We start from the raw sequence: 20208 nt of genomic DNA, 5'->3' as shown, positions 1-20208 counted from the left end.
GACCTTTCATTTGACACTAATTTTGTGAAAATCGGTTCAGCCATTTCTGAGAAAAGTGAGTGAGTTTAAGTAGTCTTCGGAATATGTTTCTTTTCATAGCTAGATTTTACATTTTTAAACATAACAGGTAAAGTAATTGTCCGATTGCAAAAAAATCAATAGGGTCTTATGGGGCAACTAGACCTTCCATATGACACTGATTTTGTGGAAATCGGTCCAGCCATCTCTGAGAAACATGAGTGAGATTAAACAGTCTCCAGAATACGTTTCTTCAAATAACTTTTGAACCACATGTTCAATCTTTATGAAATTCAAAAGTTAAGGATTTTTTAGGCCCGTTTATTTAAAACAAATTTTGTTCGAATCAGTTCAGCAGTATCCAAGATAATGAGGTTTCGTGATTTTTACATTTTGATACATAACCTCTAAACTAAAAATCCGATTACAATGAAATTCAATAGGGTCTCATGGAGCAATTAGTCCTTTCATTTGAGAATAATTTCATGAAAATCGGTCCAGCCATCTCTTAGAAAATCGAGTGAGATTGGGAGAGCGTTACACACACACACATACACACACACACACACACACACACACACACACACACACACACATACACACACACACACACATATATATATATATATATATATATATATATATATATATATATATATATATATATATATATACATACATACATACACATACAGAAAATGCTCAGCTCGTCGAACTGAGTCGAATGATATACGACATTCGGCCCTTTTGAGCACTTTTATACCTTTAGTTTTTGCAGTGACCTTTAGTTTTGCAGTTGAGTCAATAGAAAAATGCAATTTTGGAGCCTTCCTAATTCATTATTTAGCAATGGAAATCGAAAATCGTATCAAAATAAACAAGTTCTTTATTGTGGTGTTACCTTTCTTATTCGTTCGGCTCAGAAATTGTTGACTACGGCTACACAGTCTACTGAACAATTTTGATGTTGACGGATGACTCTTGGGTGCTATTACGTACCAGTGTTGTCAACTTGAAAATATATATATTATATATTACTAAATCGGATTTTTCATAACGCTGTTCTAATATGTTAGAAAAGTTTGTGTATCTTCTTTATTCAACGCTTAGTTATACTATACTATTGCAAAGTCATTTGTAGAAAACGGTTAACAGCTAAAGGAGAAATATCTTTCGTTTGTTATTGCTCTTCATCACATTTGATTTGTAGTAGTAGTAGAAATCCATCACATTTTCGTATTGTAAGATATAGCATTTTGTCTAGAACAATTTTGCATGAGCTTTCCTCATTCGATATAACATTAAACTCAACATTGCTTCGTTAATAAAGTTTCCAATTCTGGTATAGCAATTGTCCAACAATCTACATTTGAACTTCAAATACCCCAAATCTCTACTGGCCAAATTTTTCAACTTCGAATCATTCAGACAACTTTTCCAGTTTGTCTCATCTTCGATTACAGTTATTACCAGTTCTTCATCGTGACTAAGATCCAGTAGATTCGCCAGTACTTTTTTCTTTTTCATGCCATCCTCTTCCAGCATACTGTAGACGCCTGTGACAGTGCCTTTCTCCAGACTGTTTTGGTTCACCTCACACACCTCAGAAACCTTCTTGACATCGAACAACAAAATTCGAGCATCAAATATTGCGCTGTCCATATACTCGTAGCCAGCCTTTCCCAGATACATTGCTCGCATCGCAGCCAACTCCTCGTCGCTATAGATCCTTCGACAAACAGTTTCCTTCTCGAGGTCAACATTGTACTGATAACCCGGAATACCAGCCACACGTCGTACAAACCACATCACACTGTCATACGAATCAAATGGTACAAATTCACCCAACCCGTCAACAACAGCGGTTATCATTTTTTTAAAAAGTGGCGACTCGAACTGCAACAGTGGCATAAAAATGTACCTCAAGCACATCTGGCAAATCATCTCCACCACAGCCAGCTTGGGCAAACAAATGTTGTACTGATCCTGAACGCCGAGCATCGATCCAATTACTGCCCAAAAATGAACCAACGCTTCCCGATCGTCATCGTTGTCATATCGGATGCCCAGCAGATGAGGCCGAACCAAGGCGTATCCCATGAAGCCAAACGTTGTGAACGCTATTTCCGCTTGGGTAATGAAGCCGGTTTGTTTTTTGTCCGAGTTCTTCGAGGCGTTCAGGTGCATCTTGCGAACGCGACTCAGCGATGACCAAGATCTGGAAATCGTGGTAGAAAAGATTGTTAAAATTTATCATACGTGGTTATAATTTAGGAAATTATACTTGGAACCAGGCGACAGATCGATTTCGTACCACGACAGCATGTGCAGTACCGTCGAAAGATAGCGCTTGCGGGCCGTTTCCGGGGTACTCGAGCGGCCAGTGTTGTTCAGAATCGTCAAGCCCTTTGGCTCGCACAACAGGGTTACCAATCCGCAATAGTTTGACTGCATCATACCGAAGCGGTTGTCGAAAAAGTACTTTTGACCCCTGTGGAATGAGAAGTTTAGGTGGTTGAGCTTTAAAAAAAAGGATTATCAGTTCACGCTACCTTTTAAATTTTGCATCGTCGAACCATTGGGGAAGCTTTATGTCCAGATCCGCTCCACTTCCAACGTCGCATGGCTTGGTACTGGCCTCGGTTACCAATTTGGTGAAGAGTGATTTTGCGGCTGGAAGGAGTATAGTGGAGGGTTCGGTTGATATAAATATTTATATACCTAAATAAAATCAACGGATTTGAATAATTGTTTTGTGTCAATGTAGTGTTGTTTCTAAAAAAACAAAAAAAAAAAACGACAAACCACTATAATTTAGAGAATCAAATGCCTATGGTCGCATGGACCACTTACAAAAACTTTATAGACACTATCACAGAAGCGGATCAAATAATGTTTCAATAGGAAGATTTCATTATATATGCATCATGCAAGGTTTCTAAATATATGAATAGATAACGTGAGAATTTCTATGGGAACGCTAGAATTGTTTATTATTTGATTGAGGATAGACGATGCACTAGAATGTTAGAGTAGAATTCGTAATCAAAACTAAAATTATATCTTAATTACATTCTTACAAGATGTGTTATTTTGTAAGAAGTTTGTAGAGTCAGTCTTTTTTGTATAAAAATGTATAAATAACAAAACTTATTTTTCCGATTCGAAACAAACCAATTATTGCACAACTAATTTATGTATCATTGTGGCTGCATTTTCCATTTAATAAAACGTGGCTGTACTCCCGACGGGGTGTATGTGCGTTATGTATGTAAAGATAAAGAAAAATTCTGCCAATCTACGCTTGGGACTAGCGTTTATCGATCTCTCGATAGCACGTAATCGGTTAGCGATTACGAGTTACGATTTCATGAAACAGTTTTTTCTGCTCAACTTGCAACCCAGCAAGTTCTTGCATGCAAGTAGTCGCTTTGGCTGACGCGTTACCCCACGTTATTGTGTTATGGCGCGCTTTCAAGCGCTTAAATTAGTTGCATTAGAACGTAAAGCGGATTATAGTAGAACCAACACGTATAATGCTATCTAACTCACATATCCATCCGAGAAAAAATGCAGTTGCATGCCTCACAACGGAAGCTAAAACAGCTGCACCGTTCCAACCTAGTAGAAGTGAAGTTCAAGGCGCGCATGGAAAGCGTAATAACTATTACACTAAATGCATTACATCGGAACCGGTTTTGCTAGATCTTACCATAATGGCAAGGGTGACTAGCTGACTGTGCCCTCCTAAAGCATGCGTTAAGCACGCGAGATGCACTTCCGGGTAGGCTGATCGCACTTGACTGTTCTGGATACAGAGACAACGAAAGCGAATGACCTCTCGCCGTACTAACAAGTGGCGGCCGTCTCAAGAGACGAGCCTCACAACAGGGAAGACGCGCAAAAAATGTGCTGAGTCAACTTCAGCAACATCGCCAGTGAAATTGTACATCTATTCAACCTGTGTAGATTCCTTTGCCTATTCTCGTTCCACCCGAATCGTTTTTGTACCTCGCAATTATTATCCTATTTTCAGTTTCATCCATTCGCGCGACCGGTGTTATATAACGATCCGCAGGGTTTATTGCCAGTGGGTTATCGCGTAGGAACAAGTTTACTAGGGTAGGGGGCTCAATATTGAGATAAAAAATATAAATGAAAGAACTGAAAATTATATCGGCGATTTTAAATTGTTACAGATGGGAATTGATCAATATCCAACTTGATTCGACTATTCGAGCGTAACTTTACTCAATTATTTCATAGTAGTTAAAGACCAATCGTAATAACTTAAATCGGAAGCATTCACCCTATCGTAACACGTCTGAAGTGTGTTGAAATTTTGTAAGTTTTAATTCTGAGGAATAAAACACAAAAAATGGCATCCGGTCCAGCAAGAGTGACGCAATGCGCGGCAATTAGTTTGCTTTTGAAGTATCACAGTGATTGTGGTGTTTCGTTGGAAGATATTCCGAAGCATAAAAAAAAGTAGGAGGGTGGTATTCAAGACACGACCGCATGACTTTGGACTACGGTATTCTTATATTACAATAAAACAAATAATAGAGAGAATTGCAACTCTAGTATTTGCTGCAATTTTATCTAACAGTGCATTTCTGAATACTAAGACGTTAAAACGTTATAAATAATAATATATACTGAAAGAATGGATATCTTTTATCTAATCGCTGTCATTTCATACATATTCGAATCAAACCTTTGTTCGTAGCTGCACTACCAAGACAATCATTTAATTGAGCGAATAAGTAAAATTTTCCTATCTAACCAAAAAGCAAACTTAACAAAACTATCTGAAAATGGAGCCCAGAACGATTTAAACGAAAATTTTAAATTTAAAAATTGTTTGACATTAAATCGATAAAACTCATGCTAGGTTATCTCCAGCCCAGCATATAACTTCATGTATTTAAAAAAAAACGTTTATTTCAATAACTTAATATAGCAAGAGTTCAGTTACACGTTTTTCGGTAGTTGTTATCAAGGTTTTGGTGAGTGACAGGAAAATATCTTAACTTCTTCAATTGCGATTTAGAGCATTTCTAATTGTTTTGTTATTTTTCACGATAGCGACAAGTTTGTTTCTTCCTCTGTGTGCGAGAAACAAAATCAAAACCGCGCACCGAGAAACAAATACGAAAATTCAATGAATGCTTCTCATTGAGAAAACTTGCAACTCTTTTTACCAATAATTTATGATACTCAAAAGAACCTGTTTAGATCTAAATGAAATTTCTAGTAAATAAGTGTTGATCATTCATAGGCAGTAATTTTTCCTCGATGAATAAAGACTGGCTTAAGCAGTTGAAATCGCTGCTGTAAATTCAAATTCACAACTGTGTTCGTTAAGACTTTTTAATATTTTTAATGACAATAATAATTTCCCGATCAGAAGAGCATAACTAAAAAGAGACACAAATAACATATTTTGATACAATTTTGTATTTTTCCATATAATGTGATAACAAAATTGAATCTGAATGAGTTATAATAACAAAACGTGAAATGAAGTAGTTCTGAAACAAGTCTAACTAATTTTTCGTTTTTATCAAAACCTGTTGTTTCTAACAATCTTTGTTATTATGTTGTTCTATATACTATCTTATTTTGTTAGAAAGCTGATATATTAATAACAAATTTTGATATGTGTTTGATAATAGTAGAATCATTTCTGTTATAATTTCTGTTATTTTAACACCTAACGGGACCAAATTGAAAACACAGCCTGTAAGGTTCTTCCCGTAACAAACTAACAACTTCTGTTACATTTTTGTTTGTTCTTTCTGATCGGGCTTCGATAAACACCCGCTATAGTTATCCACACACATGCTATAACTATCTATACACACGTTAAAACTATTCATACACACGCTGTAGGTATAGTTTTTATACACATGCTAAAGCTATCCATACACACACTATTTCTATCCATACATCCGATAGACTTATCTATACACACGCATGAGCTATCCAACCATGTGCTATTACTATCCATACATACTAGGGTGGGGAAAAATGATCGATTTTCCAGAACCAAGTTTTTTTGGTTCCTTTTGGGATCCCAAACAACCCTAAACTTACCTGAAGTCGATTGGTCTTGTCTCCGCTTGGCGCATTGCATTTCAAATTTGTATGAAAATTCATATGGGAAAACCTACTTTTTTGCATTTACCTTTCTAGAGAACTCAATAATGCTCTAAAAATGCACTACATTATGTTAAAGTATAGTATTTTAGATGCCTAACAACTTTGTAGAAGACACAAAAGAGCTAGGATGTCCCTAAGAAGAGCTACAGCTGTTCAAAGTTGAGTATGTCGATTTGAATGCAGAAAATCTTCTTTTCTGCCAACATTACCAATGTACCGGCGTCAGTAGGATTCCCATCAAAAGTAACCTGTCGTAACGACTTTATACACTCAGCTGAATCAAGTAAACAAATTTAGGTCAATATTCTAGGCGTAGATATAATCTAGAACATGTTTCAGAGGTAACTTCTGATGGAAATCTGACTGACGCCGGTACACTGGCAGTGTTGGCAGAAAAAATGGTTTGCAACATAAATTTCGACATACTCAACTTTGAACAGCTCTAGTATTTTTTTGGCACACCCTAGCTCTTTAGTGTCTTTGGCCAAGTTGTAAGGCATTAAAAAACCTACCGTTTGAAGTAATGAAACCTATGGTTTGAGCCATCTTGAGCTCTTTAGTATGGAACATGCAAAAAAGTTGTTTTTTTCCATACAAATCTCCATATAAATTTGAAATGCAATGCGCCAAGCCAAATTCAGGATTGTTTGGGGCCCCAAACAGAACAAAACAAACTTGGTTCTGGCTTTCTGCTATCAAATTTCGTTTTTTCCATATAACGATTCCCCACCCTAATACATACGCTATAACTAATCATTTAACACGCAGCAGCTATCCACACACACGCTATAACTATCCGTACACACGCTGAAGATATACACGCAATGGCCATAATATGCTACACATGCTATGTCTTACACACGCTATAGCTAGCCATACACACGCAACAGCGCCATCCCTGTCATCGCAAATGTCATAGCAATGCAGATGCACATACGCTATATGTGCACACTGCACACACACTAAATGGCGGTAGCTTTCCTAGTGGCGGTGCTGGCTCGTGCAGTTTCTGGCCGTTTTCACCCAACGATATCTGAATTGGATTACTCCTGGTGGGGTCCAACTCAGATCGAAGGGGAACCGAACTGAATGAAGAAATGCAGCTGCCCACTACCTCCGCCGCTGCTGCCTGATACCACCGCTCAGGTTCTGCTGCAGCTCAGTTTCGCCACTGGAATCAGCCACCGCTGCTGGTTATTCAGGACCGTTCTAGTGACCTTCCACTTGTTAACTGATGACTACTATGAGACGACGCAGGCTATTATATAGCCCAAAGCAAAAATCCATCCGCGAACAAAGTAGAAGCGAGCTTGTGATTGGTTGAATGTGCACGACTTTTAACACAACTTTTAACTAGTTTAGTATCGAAAACATATTTAAATTATTATATGACAATCTTGCGCAATATTTCCCCTATCAATCAAGCCATTGGTGTTTAGAATCTGTTTAGTGGTAATGATAAAAGAAGCATATTAAAACGGTGTTGAAACACCTGTTTCAGCTACCGAAAGCGAGCTCGTTATTGGTTGAAAGCTGCGAGACTGTTTACAAAGTCAGATCGATTGTATCCGTTAGTGTCAACTGTGCTGAGGTGGTGTCAACTGTGCTGAGGTGGTGATTGGTTGCTCGGTATGATTTAAACAATCGATGTGATTCATCATTTTTTTATTAGTGTATCTCGAACAATAGGTTATTTTTGTTACATAAATTCAACCGTAAAAGAATTTCTAATCGGTTGATGCCAAAACCTCGAAATTCTGAAAAGAAACGACTGATATATGAGCGCTCAAATCCTGACCACTTTTCCCTGGTTTTCCCTGTTGAATTACTAGATTTTCAAATCCAGATGCCTAACTTCGATATAGACGTTAGTCCAACGTCAAAAATTGCACAAAATGATACATGTTTGTTTTGCGCGGTAGATTCATTTGTTTTTAATGTTTGAGTGAAAATATCTGTTTATGCCGAGGGAGGAGTTTATAGAATATTATAAAATGTCTGTCTAACCGGATATCAGAAGAACTCAGTTTTCTCACAAGTCCTTTCGTTGTGCTGAATTCTTTGATACCTGAAAATGTCACTCTTACAATATGACCGGCCTGAAGCACGTGTAAATTGTCCTCTTCAAGGAAGCGTGATCAGGGCTATACATTTTCGACCCGTTCGCAATGAAACGATTAAACAAGCCTCTCTATCTCGCTTCGTGTAATGTCATAGTCGATGTTCATTTTATTGTTGCCGTGTTCATTTTAGGTAAAACAACCAATCACCAAGGAAACGAGAGAAAGAGTAAACAGAAGTTAGTTGATGAAAGCAACATCTTTAAATGCAATTTTCATTTGGACGAATTTCACTCATTTCACTTTGTTTATAAAATTCAAACATAAAACTCATAAAAAATCACGAACAAACGTAACGATTTGTGTAAAGTATATGTAAAGTATATTATATATTACTTACTTACTTTAAAGGCGACAGACCGATTATCGATCCAATGCCGAATCCAGAATACGTCACCATGTCCCTCGGTCTTGGGCTGCTATCCTCCAATCGCCCCTAACACCTATTTCGCGTGCATCCTCGTCGACAGCACACATCCAACGAGTGCGGGGTCTACCTCGAAGTCGTCGACCTCTATCGGGATTCCTGCTAAATATAGCCTTTGCTTGACGCTCATCCGGCATTCTCGCTACATGCCCAGCCCACTGAAGCCTGCCGTGTTTTATCCGCTTGACTATATCCGCCGATTTGTATGCCTGGTACACTTCATGGTTCATGCGTCTGCGCCAAACACCATTTTCTAGTTTGCCGCCAAGGATTGAACGCAAAATCCTACGCTCAAAAACACCAAGAGCTCGCCGATCAGCCTCTTTCAGCGTCCATGATTCATGGCCGTAGAAGGCCACCGGAAGAATCAGTGTTTTATAGAGTGCAAGTTTAGTTCGGATTTGCAGACTGCGGAACCTTAGCTGGTTACGTAATCCGTTAAAGGCCCTGTTTGCGGCTGCTATCCGCCTCTTTAGTCACTAATGTGCCCAGGTAAATAAATTCGTCGGCTACTTCAAATGTTTCCCCATCTAGCACCAACCTCCGACGGACTACCACGCACTCTGCCAGCCACCATGTATTTCGTTTTGGCAGAGTTTATGACAAGCCCTAATCTCGCAGCTTCTCTCCTGAGAGGTCCGAAGGCCTCTTCCACAGCTCTACGGTTGATACCAATGATGTCGATATCGTCCGCAAAACCGAGAAGCATGTGCGACTTCGAAATGATGGTGCCGCTTCTCTGCACACCAGCCCTCCGTATAGCACCTTCCAATGCGATGTTGAACAATAAGTTCGACAGCCCGTCACCCTGCTTCAAACCATCTAACGTCACGAACGAGTCCGATATCTCACCGGCTATCGTGACGCTTGATGTAGAACCTTCAGGGGTGGCACGTATCAGCCTAATCAGCTTTGTTGGGAAGCCATGTTCCATCATAATCTGCCATAACTCATTCCTCTTGACTGAATCGTACGCTGCCCTGAAGTCCATGAACAAATGGTGCGTCTGCAAGTTGTATTCTCGAAATTTATCGAGGATTTGTCGCAAGGTAAACATTTGGTCCGTCGTGGAGCGTCCCCCTCGAAAACCACATTGGTACTCGCCAACAAAGGTCTCCTGCAACGGCCTCAGTCTGTGGAACAGGATGCGGGAGAGAATTTTGTACACGGTATTGAGAAGTGTTATGCCCCGATAATTGCTACAGTCCAGGCGATGGCTTTTTTTGTAGATCGGGCATATGAGACCCTCTAACCAGTCCGAGGGCAATTCTTCATCAGACCACACTCTCAGCATGATCCGATGGATGGCACGATACAGCTGTTCGCTCCCCACTTTGAAGAGTTCGGTGGGGATGCCGTCCTTCCCAGCTGCCTTGCAGTTTCTCAGCTCTTTCACTGCTTTCTTCACCTCGTCCATGGATGGTGGATCCACAGCTTGCCCATCATTCTCAATAGTCATCCTGCTTCTTTCGACTCCACTGTTTCCCTCACCGTTCAACAGCACACTGAAGTGTTCCTTCCAACGCCTGGCCACCTCTGTTTCATCGGTTATCAGGTTCCCCTCCCTATCGTTGCACATGACAGGGGCTGACACGTTTCGATTCCTGATTCCGTTGACCTTCTTGTAGAAGCTCCTCGCATCGTGCCTGGAGAAGCAACCTTCCACCTCCGCAAGAATACGCTCCCAATGCTGTCGTTTCTTCCGGCGGTGGAGTCTATTATATATAGGTTACTTAAAATTCAGTATTTTGTACTTAGCTTTTGTTAGTTTCGTTTTACAAGAAAACGTTGTTCGAGGAAATTTTGGGACACACTAAACACACAGACCACATATCGTCCCCTTAATGCTAGAACTAGATAACTCGAAATTTGTCGACTTTGAGTTAAGTATGCCATCATATTTATCGCGTCGAGCTCAATAACATATCCAAAACTCGTTGAAAAACGATTACAAGAAAAAAAGTTATTCTTCAATTAAAAAACTAGATATCTCAACGAAAAACAAGCGTATGTTGTGATAAAACTAAATAACTCGGTTTTTTATTGATTTTTTCGTTGCTGTAACGGGCCTGAAACGATATGGATGCGTTTCATAAAATCTGAACCTTTAATAATTGCATTTGAATCATGATCACCAGAATAGGTCAAATTTTCAAACTCGTTTTTCTCGAAACGTCAATTTTCGAGTTATCTAGTTTTAGCATTAAGGGACGATATGTTCAGCGTTTTTCATTACAAAGTTATAGTTTGTTATTTCGCCTCTCTGTCATGTAAAACCCAGTTGCCAAATAGGCAGGTTTTTTCATTGTCTATCTCCCTCTCTGAGTATCTCTAATATTGAAGTAGGTTTTCATATACAGGGTGTTCGATAAGTTTGAATAAGACCTTTCATCGTTGTGTAGGTGCGCACAATGTGCATTCTGTGTATTGGTATTGGTGTCAGCTTTAGGCTCATATATAGGCTAACCGACGCGCATGGTATTGACTTGCTGACATTTGTTGTTTGTTTACGCTCACGATGAAAGAGTCGTAGTGAAGTTGTTTGCGGCACGCAGGTCAGTAGTTCGTGTTTTCTTATGAGAAACTCACTATCAAAAAACAGCCGCACAATGTCCAAAATTATCAGCTGTGGGCGCTGACGTTGGCCAGCACCTCCCGTCCCATATAAACATCCCGTCTAGAGCGTCGGTGATGTTTTGGAGTTGTATTCAGGTGTGGGAAGCTCCCACTGGTGTTTATCGAGAGAAAAAAACGTGAAAATCAACGCCACGTTCTATAAAGCCGATGTTCTGACGAAAGACTTGTGACTTCGGCACTTCGGGATCTCTACGGGAAAGATCATTACGTCTTTCAACAGGAAGGCACACCGGCACACAGAGCAAATATCGTCCAAGCGTGACCGAGAATTTCACCGATTTTCTCGATTAGACTTTATAACCTCCCAATTGAACACTTTAGATCAATTTGAAAACTTTTTTTCAAAATCTAGGACAAGATCTCGATGGACCAGTTGCGTCCCGCGTGCGATTTTTTTGGAAAACGTCTCAAGCTCGTCATACAGCACAAAAGGGGTGTGCTCCCATCAGTAGCGTAGATAGGGGAGTGCGGTTGGTGCGGTCCGCACCAGGCCCACCACTAAAAGGGGCCCCAAAATCTTGCGAACACCGAACCGGTCAACATGCCCATCTGAACTCAACCTCATGTATTCGTGCTCCTCACTCTGCTCTTGGGATCTACACGGACAGAGTAAACGTAATACCGATTTTCAATTTTACCATGATTCGTGATTCGACTAACGTCGAAGTTGAATGTTTCCCGATCGCAGAAAACATTCGATGCAATGTGGGAACACGCAATGAAGGAGCGATTTTTTGCGAAAATAGTTGGCTTCGGTTTTCCCGAATTAACCCTCTCCCGCTCACAAGGTTTATCATTAAAATTTATAGCTTAACGAGAAAATTCAAACTGAACACTTTGTAGACTAACTAAAATTACTGTCAACTGTAGTATTTTGAAGAAAATGCCCAGTGATGCTCTGAGGCAGAATATAAAAGTTTATGGAACAATCGTAAGCACAACAAACTATTTTATGTCAAGATATGATGATTATAATTTTTGGTGCTTTAGAGTCACCATGAGCGAGAAAGGGTTAAGAATCTCGACAGTGGAAAGACCACACATATAGAGTGGTGAAGCATTTTTTCATTGAGATTTCAGATGTTCTAGAACAACTGATATTGGCGAGAACATCAACACTAAATCAGATGCAGGAGTCTTTTGTTAGTCATACGGTCTTGCACGTTCATTGTGTTTCTTGGTTTTGGGCTCCAATTCTAGTTGAAATCAACGATACTCAGAAATACTTGCTGCAAAAGGGTCTGAATATACAGGCATTACATAACTTTTTGACCGATGAGCGAGAAGATATGTTGGAATGTGGTTCAAAGTATGCAGAAGAAAAGTGTATTGAACTAGAAATTAACGCAGAACCCCAAAAAAGTATTCGTCGAAAGAAGAGAATGCCAGGTGAAGGAGCTACAGACGCTTTACTAAGCTATTAGAAAGAATTAAGACGAGAAATGGTATCATCAGTTGACAGAACTATGAGAAGATTCCAGGAGAAATCGATAGAGACGAATTCATTATTGAACGAAAACGGCTCCAAGACTACATTTCGGTTTCAGAAGAATTCAAAAATATTCATGTAGGTGGAGCAATAGAGCTATTAAATTTAATTCATAGGTATAAATTGATCGATTAGGTACCAAACATAGAAATCGCTCTCAGAGTTTTTTGAACTATGGGAACTAGTGTTGCAGCTTTCGAAAAAAGTTACTCTAACTTGTAGTTGATCAAGAACAAGGTTGTTAATACGATAGAATATCGTCGATAATCGTCATCGCCGTTACCAATAACGTATGGTATCGTTATTGACGATGACGATAACGCCTTCAAACATTAACGTTATCGGCGATGACGATAGTCACTAGACGTTATCAGCTCACTAACGTCTTATGCCAGTTTTGTCTTCTGTGGTAGCGAGTGGTGTACTGATTTGATCAAAAAGCAGGCACGGGGTGAAGAAGCGTTTTTTCACTTCGGAGGGTTGGAGACGAAGCATCACTAGGCAACAGAAAGAAACTTTTCCTTATTTGTTTATGCTTCGCTTCTCACCAGGCAAAAAATGTTGCAGTTTTGATTGTTTTAACTTTGGAGGCGCTTTTTGCATTTTTGCAGCACAAATATGAATAGCAAGGTATGTGGCATTGTCATATTTGCATTTAAAATGCATCTAAATCATATATCTAATGATACAAAAATTACTCTTGCAGTGGTTGTTGAAAAACAAACGTTATTGTTTCGATACCGTCCAGCAGCTATCGTCTTTGACAATGACGATAATGTCTGAAGACGTAAGCGTCATCGTCGATAACGATAACAGACGGTATCGTTATCGGCGTTTTCGATAGGTTATCGATTAACAACCTTGATCAAGAACTATTTGAGGTCAACGATGAGTAACTTGAGATTAACAAACCTTGCCATTCTATCAATCAAACGTGAAATCACTGATTCCATTGATTTTGAATCTGTAATTTCTGATTTTGCCGATCAAAAAGCACACAATTTTTTGTTTGTCTTAATTCCTTTTACGAAAGAACAAACTGCCCAGTCATTTTCATTAGGGGCCCACATTTTTGTTACCGCACCAGGCCCACCAAACCATAGCTAGGCCACTGGCAATATGTCGTGGTCCAATATGTCGTGAAGGTTCTCAATAAACATTGCTTTGAGAAAAATGGATACAGGAAAGAATATCTCGTTTTTTTTTTTTAAACACAATCTTTAAGTGTATTCAAACTCATTGAACACCCTGTAATAAAAATACTTTTTTCTTTGTTAAGAGATAGAGGAATGGTTCATTTGGCAAAGTTTTAGAATATACAAAACATGAAACTTTGCTGGAAAAACAAAATTTCTATCTTCTTTGGGTACAGAGTTACAAAGTATTTTATAAAAAAGTTACTAAAAATCTAGTTTTCTGTACTTAGCTGTTGTTACTTGCATTTTACAAGAAAATGTTGTTTCTAAGAACAATTCGGGCATACAAAACACACATTTTTGCCACAGACCACATGTCTCAAGAACTTTTCCCTATAAAGTAATAGAATATTTTAGCTTACTTTTTCGATAGTTTCAAGAACGCATATGGTAAAACGGGGCAAGTGGCATCACGATTTCAATACTTTTTCTCAAAGCTTAGCTCAAGTACTACGAACTGTTATAAATTCCATTTGTTCTAATACCACTTTTCACCCTAAGAAATAGGCTGAAATATACTATAATTTTGTAAGGATATGCTTTTTCAAAACAACGTTTTCTTGTAAACCAGCAACTAACAAAAGTAAAATACAAAAAAAACTAAATTTTAAGTAACTTTCGTATAAAATGCACTCTGTACCCAATGAAGATAGGATTTTCATATTTTTAAATCTTGCAACTTTGGTGAATAAACTATTCCTGTATTTCTTATTTTATATGAAAATCTACAGTAACATATGCTCGTCGTACTCTGATATGGATTGAATTGTTTGATTGATACAAATGGAACCTGCAACGGTTTATAGTACATGAGCTAAACTTCAAGGAAAACTAATGATATCATGATTCCACTTGCTTCTTTTCACCCTATACGTTCTTGAAGTTATCAAACAAATAAGCTTAAATATGCTATAACTTTGTGAGGAAAAGTTCTAGAGATATGTGGTCTTTGGCAAAATGTGTGTTTTATGTGCCTTCAAACAACGTATTCTTGTAAAATTCAACTTACAAGTACAAAAAGTACAAAAAAGTACGAAAAACTAAATTTCATATATTATGCTTTATAACTTTGTACCCAATGAGGATAGGAATTTTGTTAGTTCAGCAAAGTTTCGTATTTTTATATCTTCCACAACGTTGTTAAACAAACCTTTCTTCTGTCTCTTAACACACAGAAGTTAGTTTTTTATTTTTTATATAGTAAATTTTTCATAATTTTGGATGGTTCAAGATTGTGCGAGTCATTCATTCAAATAATTGTTCCGGAAACACCATTAAACTAGGATAACGGTAAATGCCGCTGTGGAATTAAATTCTACTTTTTAGCCTTCTTGAACCACTGTGCAATACCGATTGCTCTCTCCCTCTCTCTCTCTCTCTCTCTCTCTCTCTCTTAAATTTCGGTTCTTATTACAGGAGTCACCTCACGATGAAATAAATTTCACTCTCACGCTCACTTCGCTTTTTGAAAGCTGTTCCCGATTCCACCTTAAGAAAAAACGGTATTGAATCTTCAAATGGTCGAGTTTTCGCCACCACTTCGAATTTTCAGTAGCACAAGACTCGGTAACCTTTGATGAGTCACTTGTGAATGCGCTATTTTATGTTCGCTGCGATGAAGCAAACATAAAATAGCGTTTTCACAGGAAACGCATTATCTATTTCCGAGTCTTGTGCTTCTGAAAATGGCTCGAAGTCGGCCGTTTGTGGCTTCAATACCGTTTAACCTTAAGTGAGGTGACAAAAACTAGCTATGTGTTGAGATTGGCAGTGAAAAGAAAATGAGAATAGGACAAGTGAAATGAGTTTCGCATCAACAACAACTTTGACCGCTTTGAGACACAACTTTCCTAAGTCCGATTGAGTTGAAATTTTGTATGAGGACGTTTTTCGAGTAGACAAAACTTTTGACCCCTTCCGCTAAACGAAATTTGAAGGTCAATTTTTCCCCATTCAGCCTAAAAAGTCTCAGAGTCGATTTTTTTTTTCAAAAATAAATTATCCGTCTTGTTACTGAATAATTATTCCGATATATACTATCATTGGATCACAAGTCAATCGAATTTTAAACTAAAATTATCAGCTGTGGGCACCGACGACCCACCTAAATTTGAAACCAAGATTAGAATTTATCTGTCGTTGTATGTCGTTGAAAGTTTTAATGAAATCACCAATTTGGTCTTTGTGCCGTGTCAAATAAATTATAGATGAAAAAAAAATAAAACCAATTTGGTCTTGTTATTGCGTTACGAAGAACAATGTTCATAATTCAATAATGTTATAACATAATTATGCAGTGTTATCGCTAACGTTTTGATAAAAACATAAACCAGTCTTATTTGACCGTTAAATTAATAAAATCTAATTAATAAAAATCAATTTCTGTTCGTGTGTGATCATTTACCTCGGGAACGGCTCGATGGATTTTCATGATTCTTTTTTTGCTTTGTTCGTCGTTGGCTGCGTCAGGTTTACAAGCAAAAAAGCTTGGAAAATGTATTGGAAAAGTTGAAAATGATGGAAAATTCAATTTCTCATACGTTTCAATATAGCGCTTTTTCATTCGATTCCAAGGTTACCTTGGATCGTTCGTATAAATCAAATTCACAGTTCTGTACAAACGCCACTATGCTTTGTAGCGAATGTTCATGATACACATCATGATGCAAGTTATTCATGCTCTTCGAAGCTGGTTATACGTTTTAAACGTGATAGATTGGAAATCCAAATTTGAACAGGACATTATTTCTTGCAAAATTTCAAAACTATTAAACCGATTACCGTATATTATTCAAACTCCGACCGCGCAAAGAATATCTCTCAGTTCATGACAAACATCGTGCCTCATGATACCTTCATTGCTCTTCATTGCATCAATAAAAAGTACATTTAATAAGCGATGATACCCACTGATATATCTCACTTTTTTACACTTTTGAATACTTTTTACGGTTTGTTTGATCAAATTCAATTCGTTTTCGTCACCAGCAGTTACAAACATTGCAAAATCATGAAAACATACCCAAATACTTCCAATTGAATCCGTAGAAAAGTTTAAAGTTTTCAATGAAGCAAAACGTTTCAAGTTCATGATTTCTAACAAGTTAATTGGTAACTTTATAGGCTAACTAAATCTCAAAAATCTTCCAAAAAACATAAAAATTGCACAACCAATCGCCCAAGCCAAACCGCACGAAATATGTTGTGTATTTTATGTAACATGCTATTAATTTTACTCTTAGATGTAATTCCCAACGTTTCAGGAACTTTTGAATCGGTCATCGTAAGAAATGCGAACGAGGACCGCGAAACCTCATGCGATTCCTTTTTACAACAGGTTGCATCCTGAAAATTTAAATTGAAAGTTCATAAACAATAATAACCACTGATTTATCTCACTTATATTTGAGTACTTTGTACGGTATTTTCGATTTAAATTTAGGGGAACGGGATTTTGCGATAAAGAAAATGTTTGATTGTGTTATGATAATTCCTTACAACCTTTATAATAAATATTTTTAACTAAAACTAAATATTTTCAAAAGCTCATTTTAAACCAGATGTTGGAAACCAAAATGATTTATATAAACTTCGACGATCTTTCAAAAATCCGGCGTGTTGGCACTTCCAAGTTTATTACTCAAATATTTCAAGTTGATTTAGGCAATAAATTTTTATAATAATTTTATTGCAAGAATTTTTTACAAAAATAAACTTTTGTTTTTATTGTTCAACCGTTTTAGCAATAATGTGAGCTGAATCAAATCCTTTTATTTTTAATATCTATGTTAAATAATCGTTCAATATAATTCATTGTGCAGAATGAATTATATTCTGGCCATACCGTTGCTAACAAAATAACGAAAAAATATTTCGGATCTGAATTTTTTAGCCAAATTTGTTATGTTCAATAGATTATATAAGTATGCGTTGCCTTATTATTATAGATGTGATTTGGGCGTTTGTGAATTAAAATCAGAACATGGAACATAGGAAAACTGTGAGCATTTTGACTCCGAAGTGAGTTTGGGTTCAGAAAACTATCAAAAAGATGTGTGCATACGTTTTTACGATACAAGAGGATTTTGTAAAGGAGAACCATTCATTTACATCCAATATAATTTGTGGCAGTACCATTAATAAATGTACTTCAGTCTAAATCCCATAACGAATTAAACAAAAGAGTATGTATTTTGTTTCTTAATGAACGCACCTACAAACTCGACTACAATATTCACACTATTCAATACAGTTGAATTATTTTAAGTGATTCACTGCTGACTTGACTAACTTGAAACGAAGCCGAGGGGCTCACATATGTTCCAGAAAATCCCGATAAAGCTGCTTGCCAGGCAATTATTGCTTAGTACGAATAATCATATCATTGTACCCCGCCCGTGTCTCACTTCTACAGTACTGTTTCAGGTTTCAGGCGTTTAGATAAAATTGCCAAGCAACCGAGGCATTAAATTTTTTGAAACAATACAAACACAATTCAGACAAGTTATTGAAGTAGAAAAGATGATCAGGTTACACAACAGCAGCTGATAAAGTCTTCCAATGAACACACTTGAAATAATTTCAGCAGTTTAACGCAAAATTAATTTTTTTCCCATCTCTGGAGAATTTCCAATACGTGGTCTATGGAACAAAATAAATTATGTACCACGCGTTTCCATTTCGCTCATAACGAAAGGTTGCTAGTACAGCATAAAAACATGAGCCTATCTTAACGCATTGAACGATTAGTGCGGGAACAATTTCTCTCCACAGTGTACAGTCGAGATGTTACACGCTTGCGAACAGTCTTTGTTTTTAATCTCGTAGAGCAAACATCGGCAAAATTGGCAATGAACTGCGCAGAATCGGTATCATGTGTTAGTATTTTTAGCGCTTGTCGTTCCCACAACACAACTCATGCGATATTCGTAACAAACTACAAAATGACAACAAAAAACTCGCATAATTTTTCACTTTTACCTTTTTCCACTTCCGTCAGCTGTATCGCATCCATGGCCTACTTTAAGCAGTAACAGACGATGTTCGAATCACAACACAAACAAATATTGAACTCCAAAATTCTTATTGATTAGCTGCTTGTAGCCTAATGGGTGATAATTACGTGATCAAAACAACACTTTTTCAGAACAAAAACCCCGCTTCACCTCAACCAGAATATTGAAAACAAACACAAACTATCAGAAATAAAGAAAATAATGTTGCAACTAATCTGTACTTTCTTCCGCAGCGAACCGTACTATTTTCACTAATTTCCGCAAACAACACAACCATCGCGACTGCAGGGCACAGTCATTCTGAATCGACAGCTGCCTAGAACGGCACGAGAATCAGAACCGAGCTCAGCGAAATAAAAAACGGCGCCGCAACCGAGCCGGCCGCCGACGCGGGAAGTGAGAATGAAAAAGTAAACAAAAATAAAAACACTCACCCAACGTCGCAGTTCCGAAGCTCGATTCGTCTCGCCGCCGCCGCGGCTCAATTAAAAACTCCTCTCGTACGGCAGCTAATCAAATCCCTCTTGTTTGCACTTGTCGTTTTATTGCACATTCTGCCAGATTCAGTAATAAATTCGTCGCGCCACATTAATTGTCTGATGAATGTCAATTTCAAACACGAACTTAATTGATCGCAAACTTTCGATTCCAGATTGCTTGCATTAAGAGCCAGTTCGCGGAGACCGCAACTAGGTCTTGTTTCGAGGTTCTTCGATTGGACTGAAACTTCCAGGGTTTGTTTATCTATGTAATAGAATAATGTTTTGCATCATGTCAGATTTTTTAAAAACGGGTAAGTGGGGTAAAAAAGCACGTCAAACATTGATGTCCAAAAATTACTAATAACTTTGTGTAAACTGAATCGATTGTCATGAAAATTGGCATGTTTATTCTACTCTATAAAGGCAACAAAATGAGGGTTATTGGAAGTTGCTACCGAGAATACATGATGAGATATTCGCATTTTTCTAAAAAAAAAAGGTGATTTTCACAGCAGTTTTTCTCTTGCCAACAGATCTAGGATTAAAATCCAAAAGATACGTTTTGTAGTGGAACTCAAGAGCTTTCATTAGATATATTCAAAAAATGCGCCGTTATAAAGATGCCTGAGAAAATCCATTTTTTCTAGAACATGTTATTG

At 37.8% G+C, this 20208-nt stretch overlaps 1 protein-coding gene across 2 annotated transcripts; it reads right to left on the bottom strand.

Annotated features, from left to right (window-relative positions):
• Positions 1 to 977: 977 nt before the first annotated feature.
• LOC129723319 (uncharacterized) lies at positions 978 to 19427 on the bottom strand. 2 transcript variants are annotated; one of them, XM_055677472.1, is made up of 4 exons: positions 19033 to 19427; positions 2571 to 2691; positions 2303 to 2509; positions 978 to 2236 (listed from the first exon to the last, which is right to left on the bottom strand). In XM_055677472.1, exons 1-4 carry the CDS (start codon positions 19064 to 19066, stop codon positions 1279 to 1281), a joined length of 1320 nt encoding a protein of 439 aa, XP_055533447.1. In that variant the 5' UTR covers positions 19067 to 19427; the 3' UTR covers positions 978 to 1278. The 2 variants fall into 2 exon arrangements, with proteins under 2 accessions (XP_055533447.1, XP_055533448.1); XM_055677473.1 differs by having other exon boundaries at positions 2571 to 2739; positions 19033 to 19148.
• Between the last annotated feature and the right edge of the window lie 781 nt (positions 19428 to 20208).

This window comes from Wyeomyia smithii, chromosome 2 (assembly GCF_029784165.1).
Source record: "Wyeomyia smithii strain HCP4-BCI-WySm-NY-G18 chromosome 2, ASM2978416v1, whole genome shotgun sequence".
Classification (NCBI taxonomy): Eukaryota; Metazoa; Arthropoda; class Insecta; order Diptera; family Culicidae; genus Wyeomyia; species Wyeomyia smithii.
The sequence above is the reverse complement of the archived record's forward strand: the minus strand, read 5'-3'. Positions and strand labels throughout refer to the sequence as shown.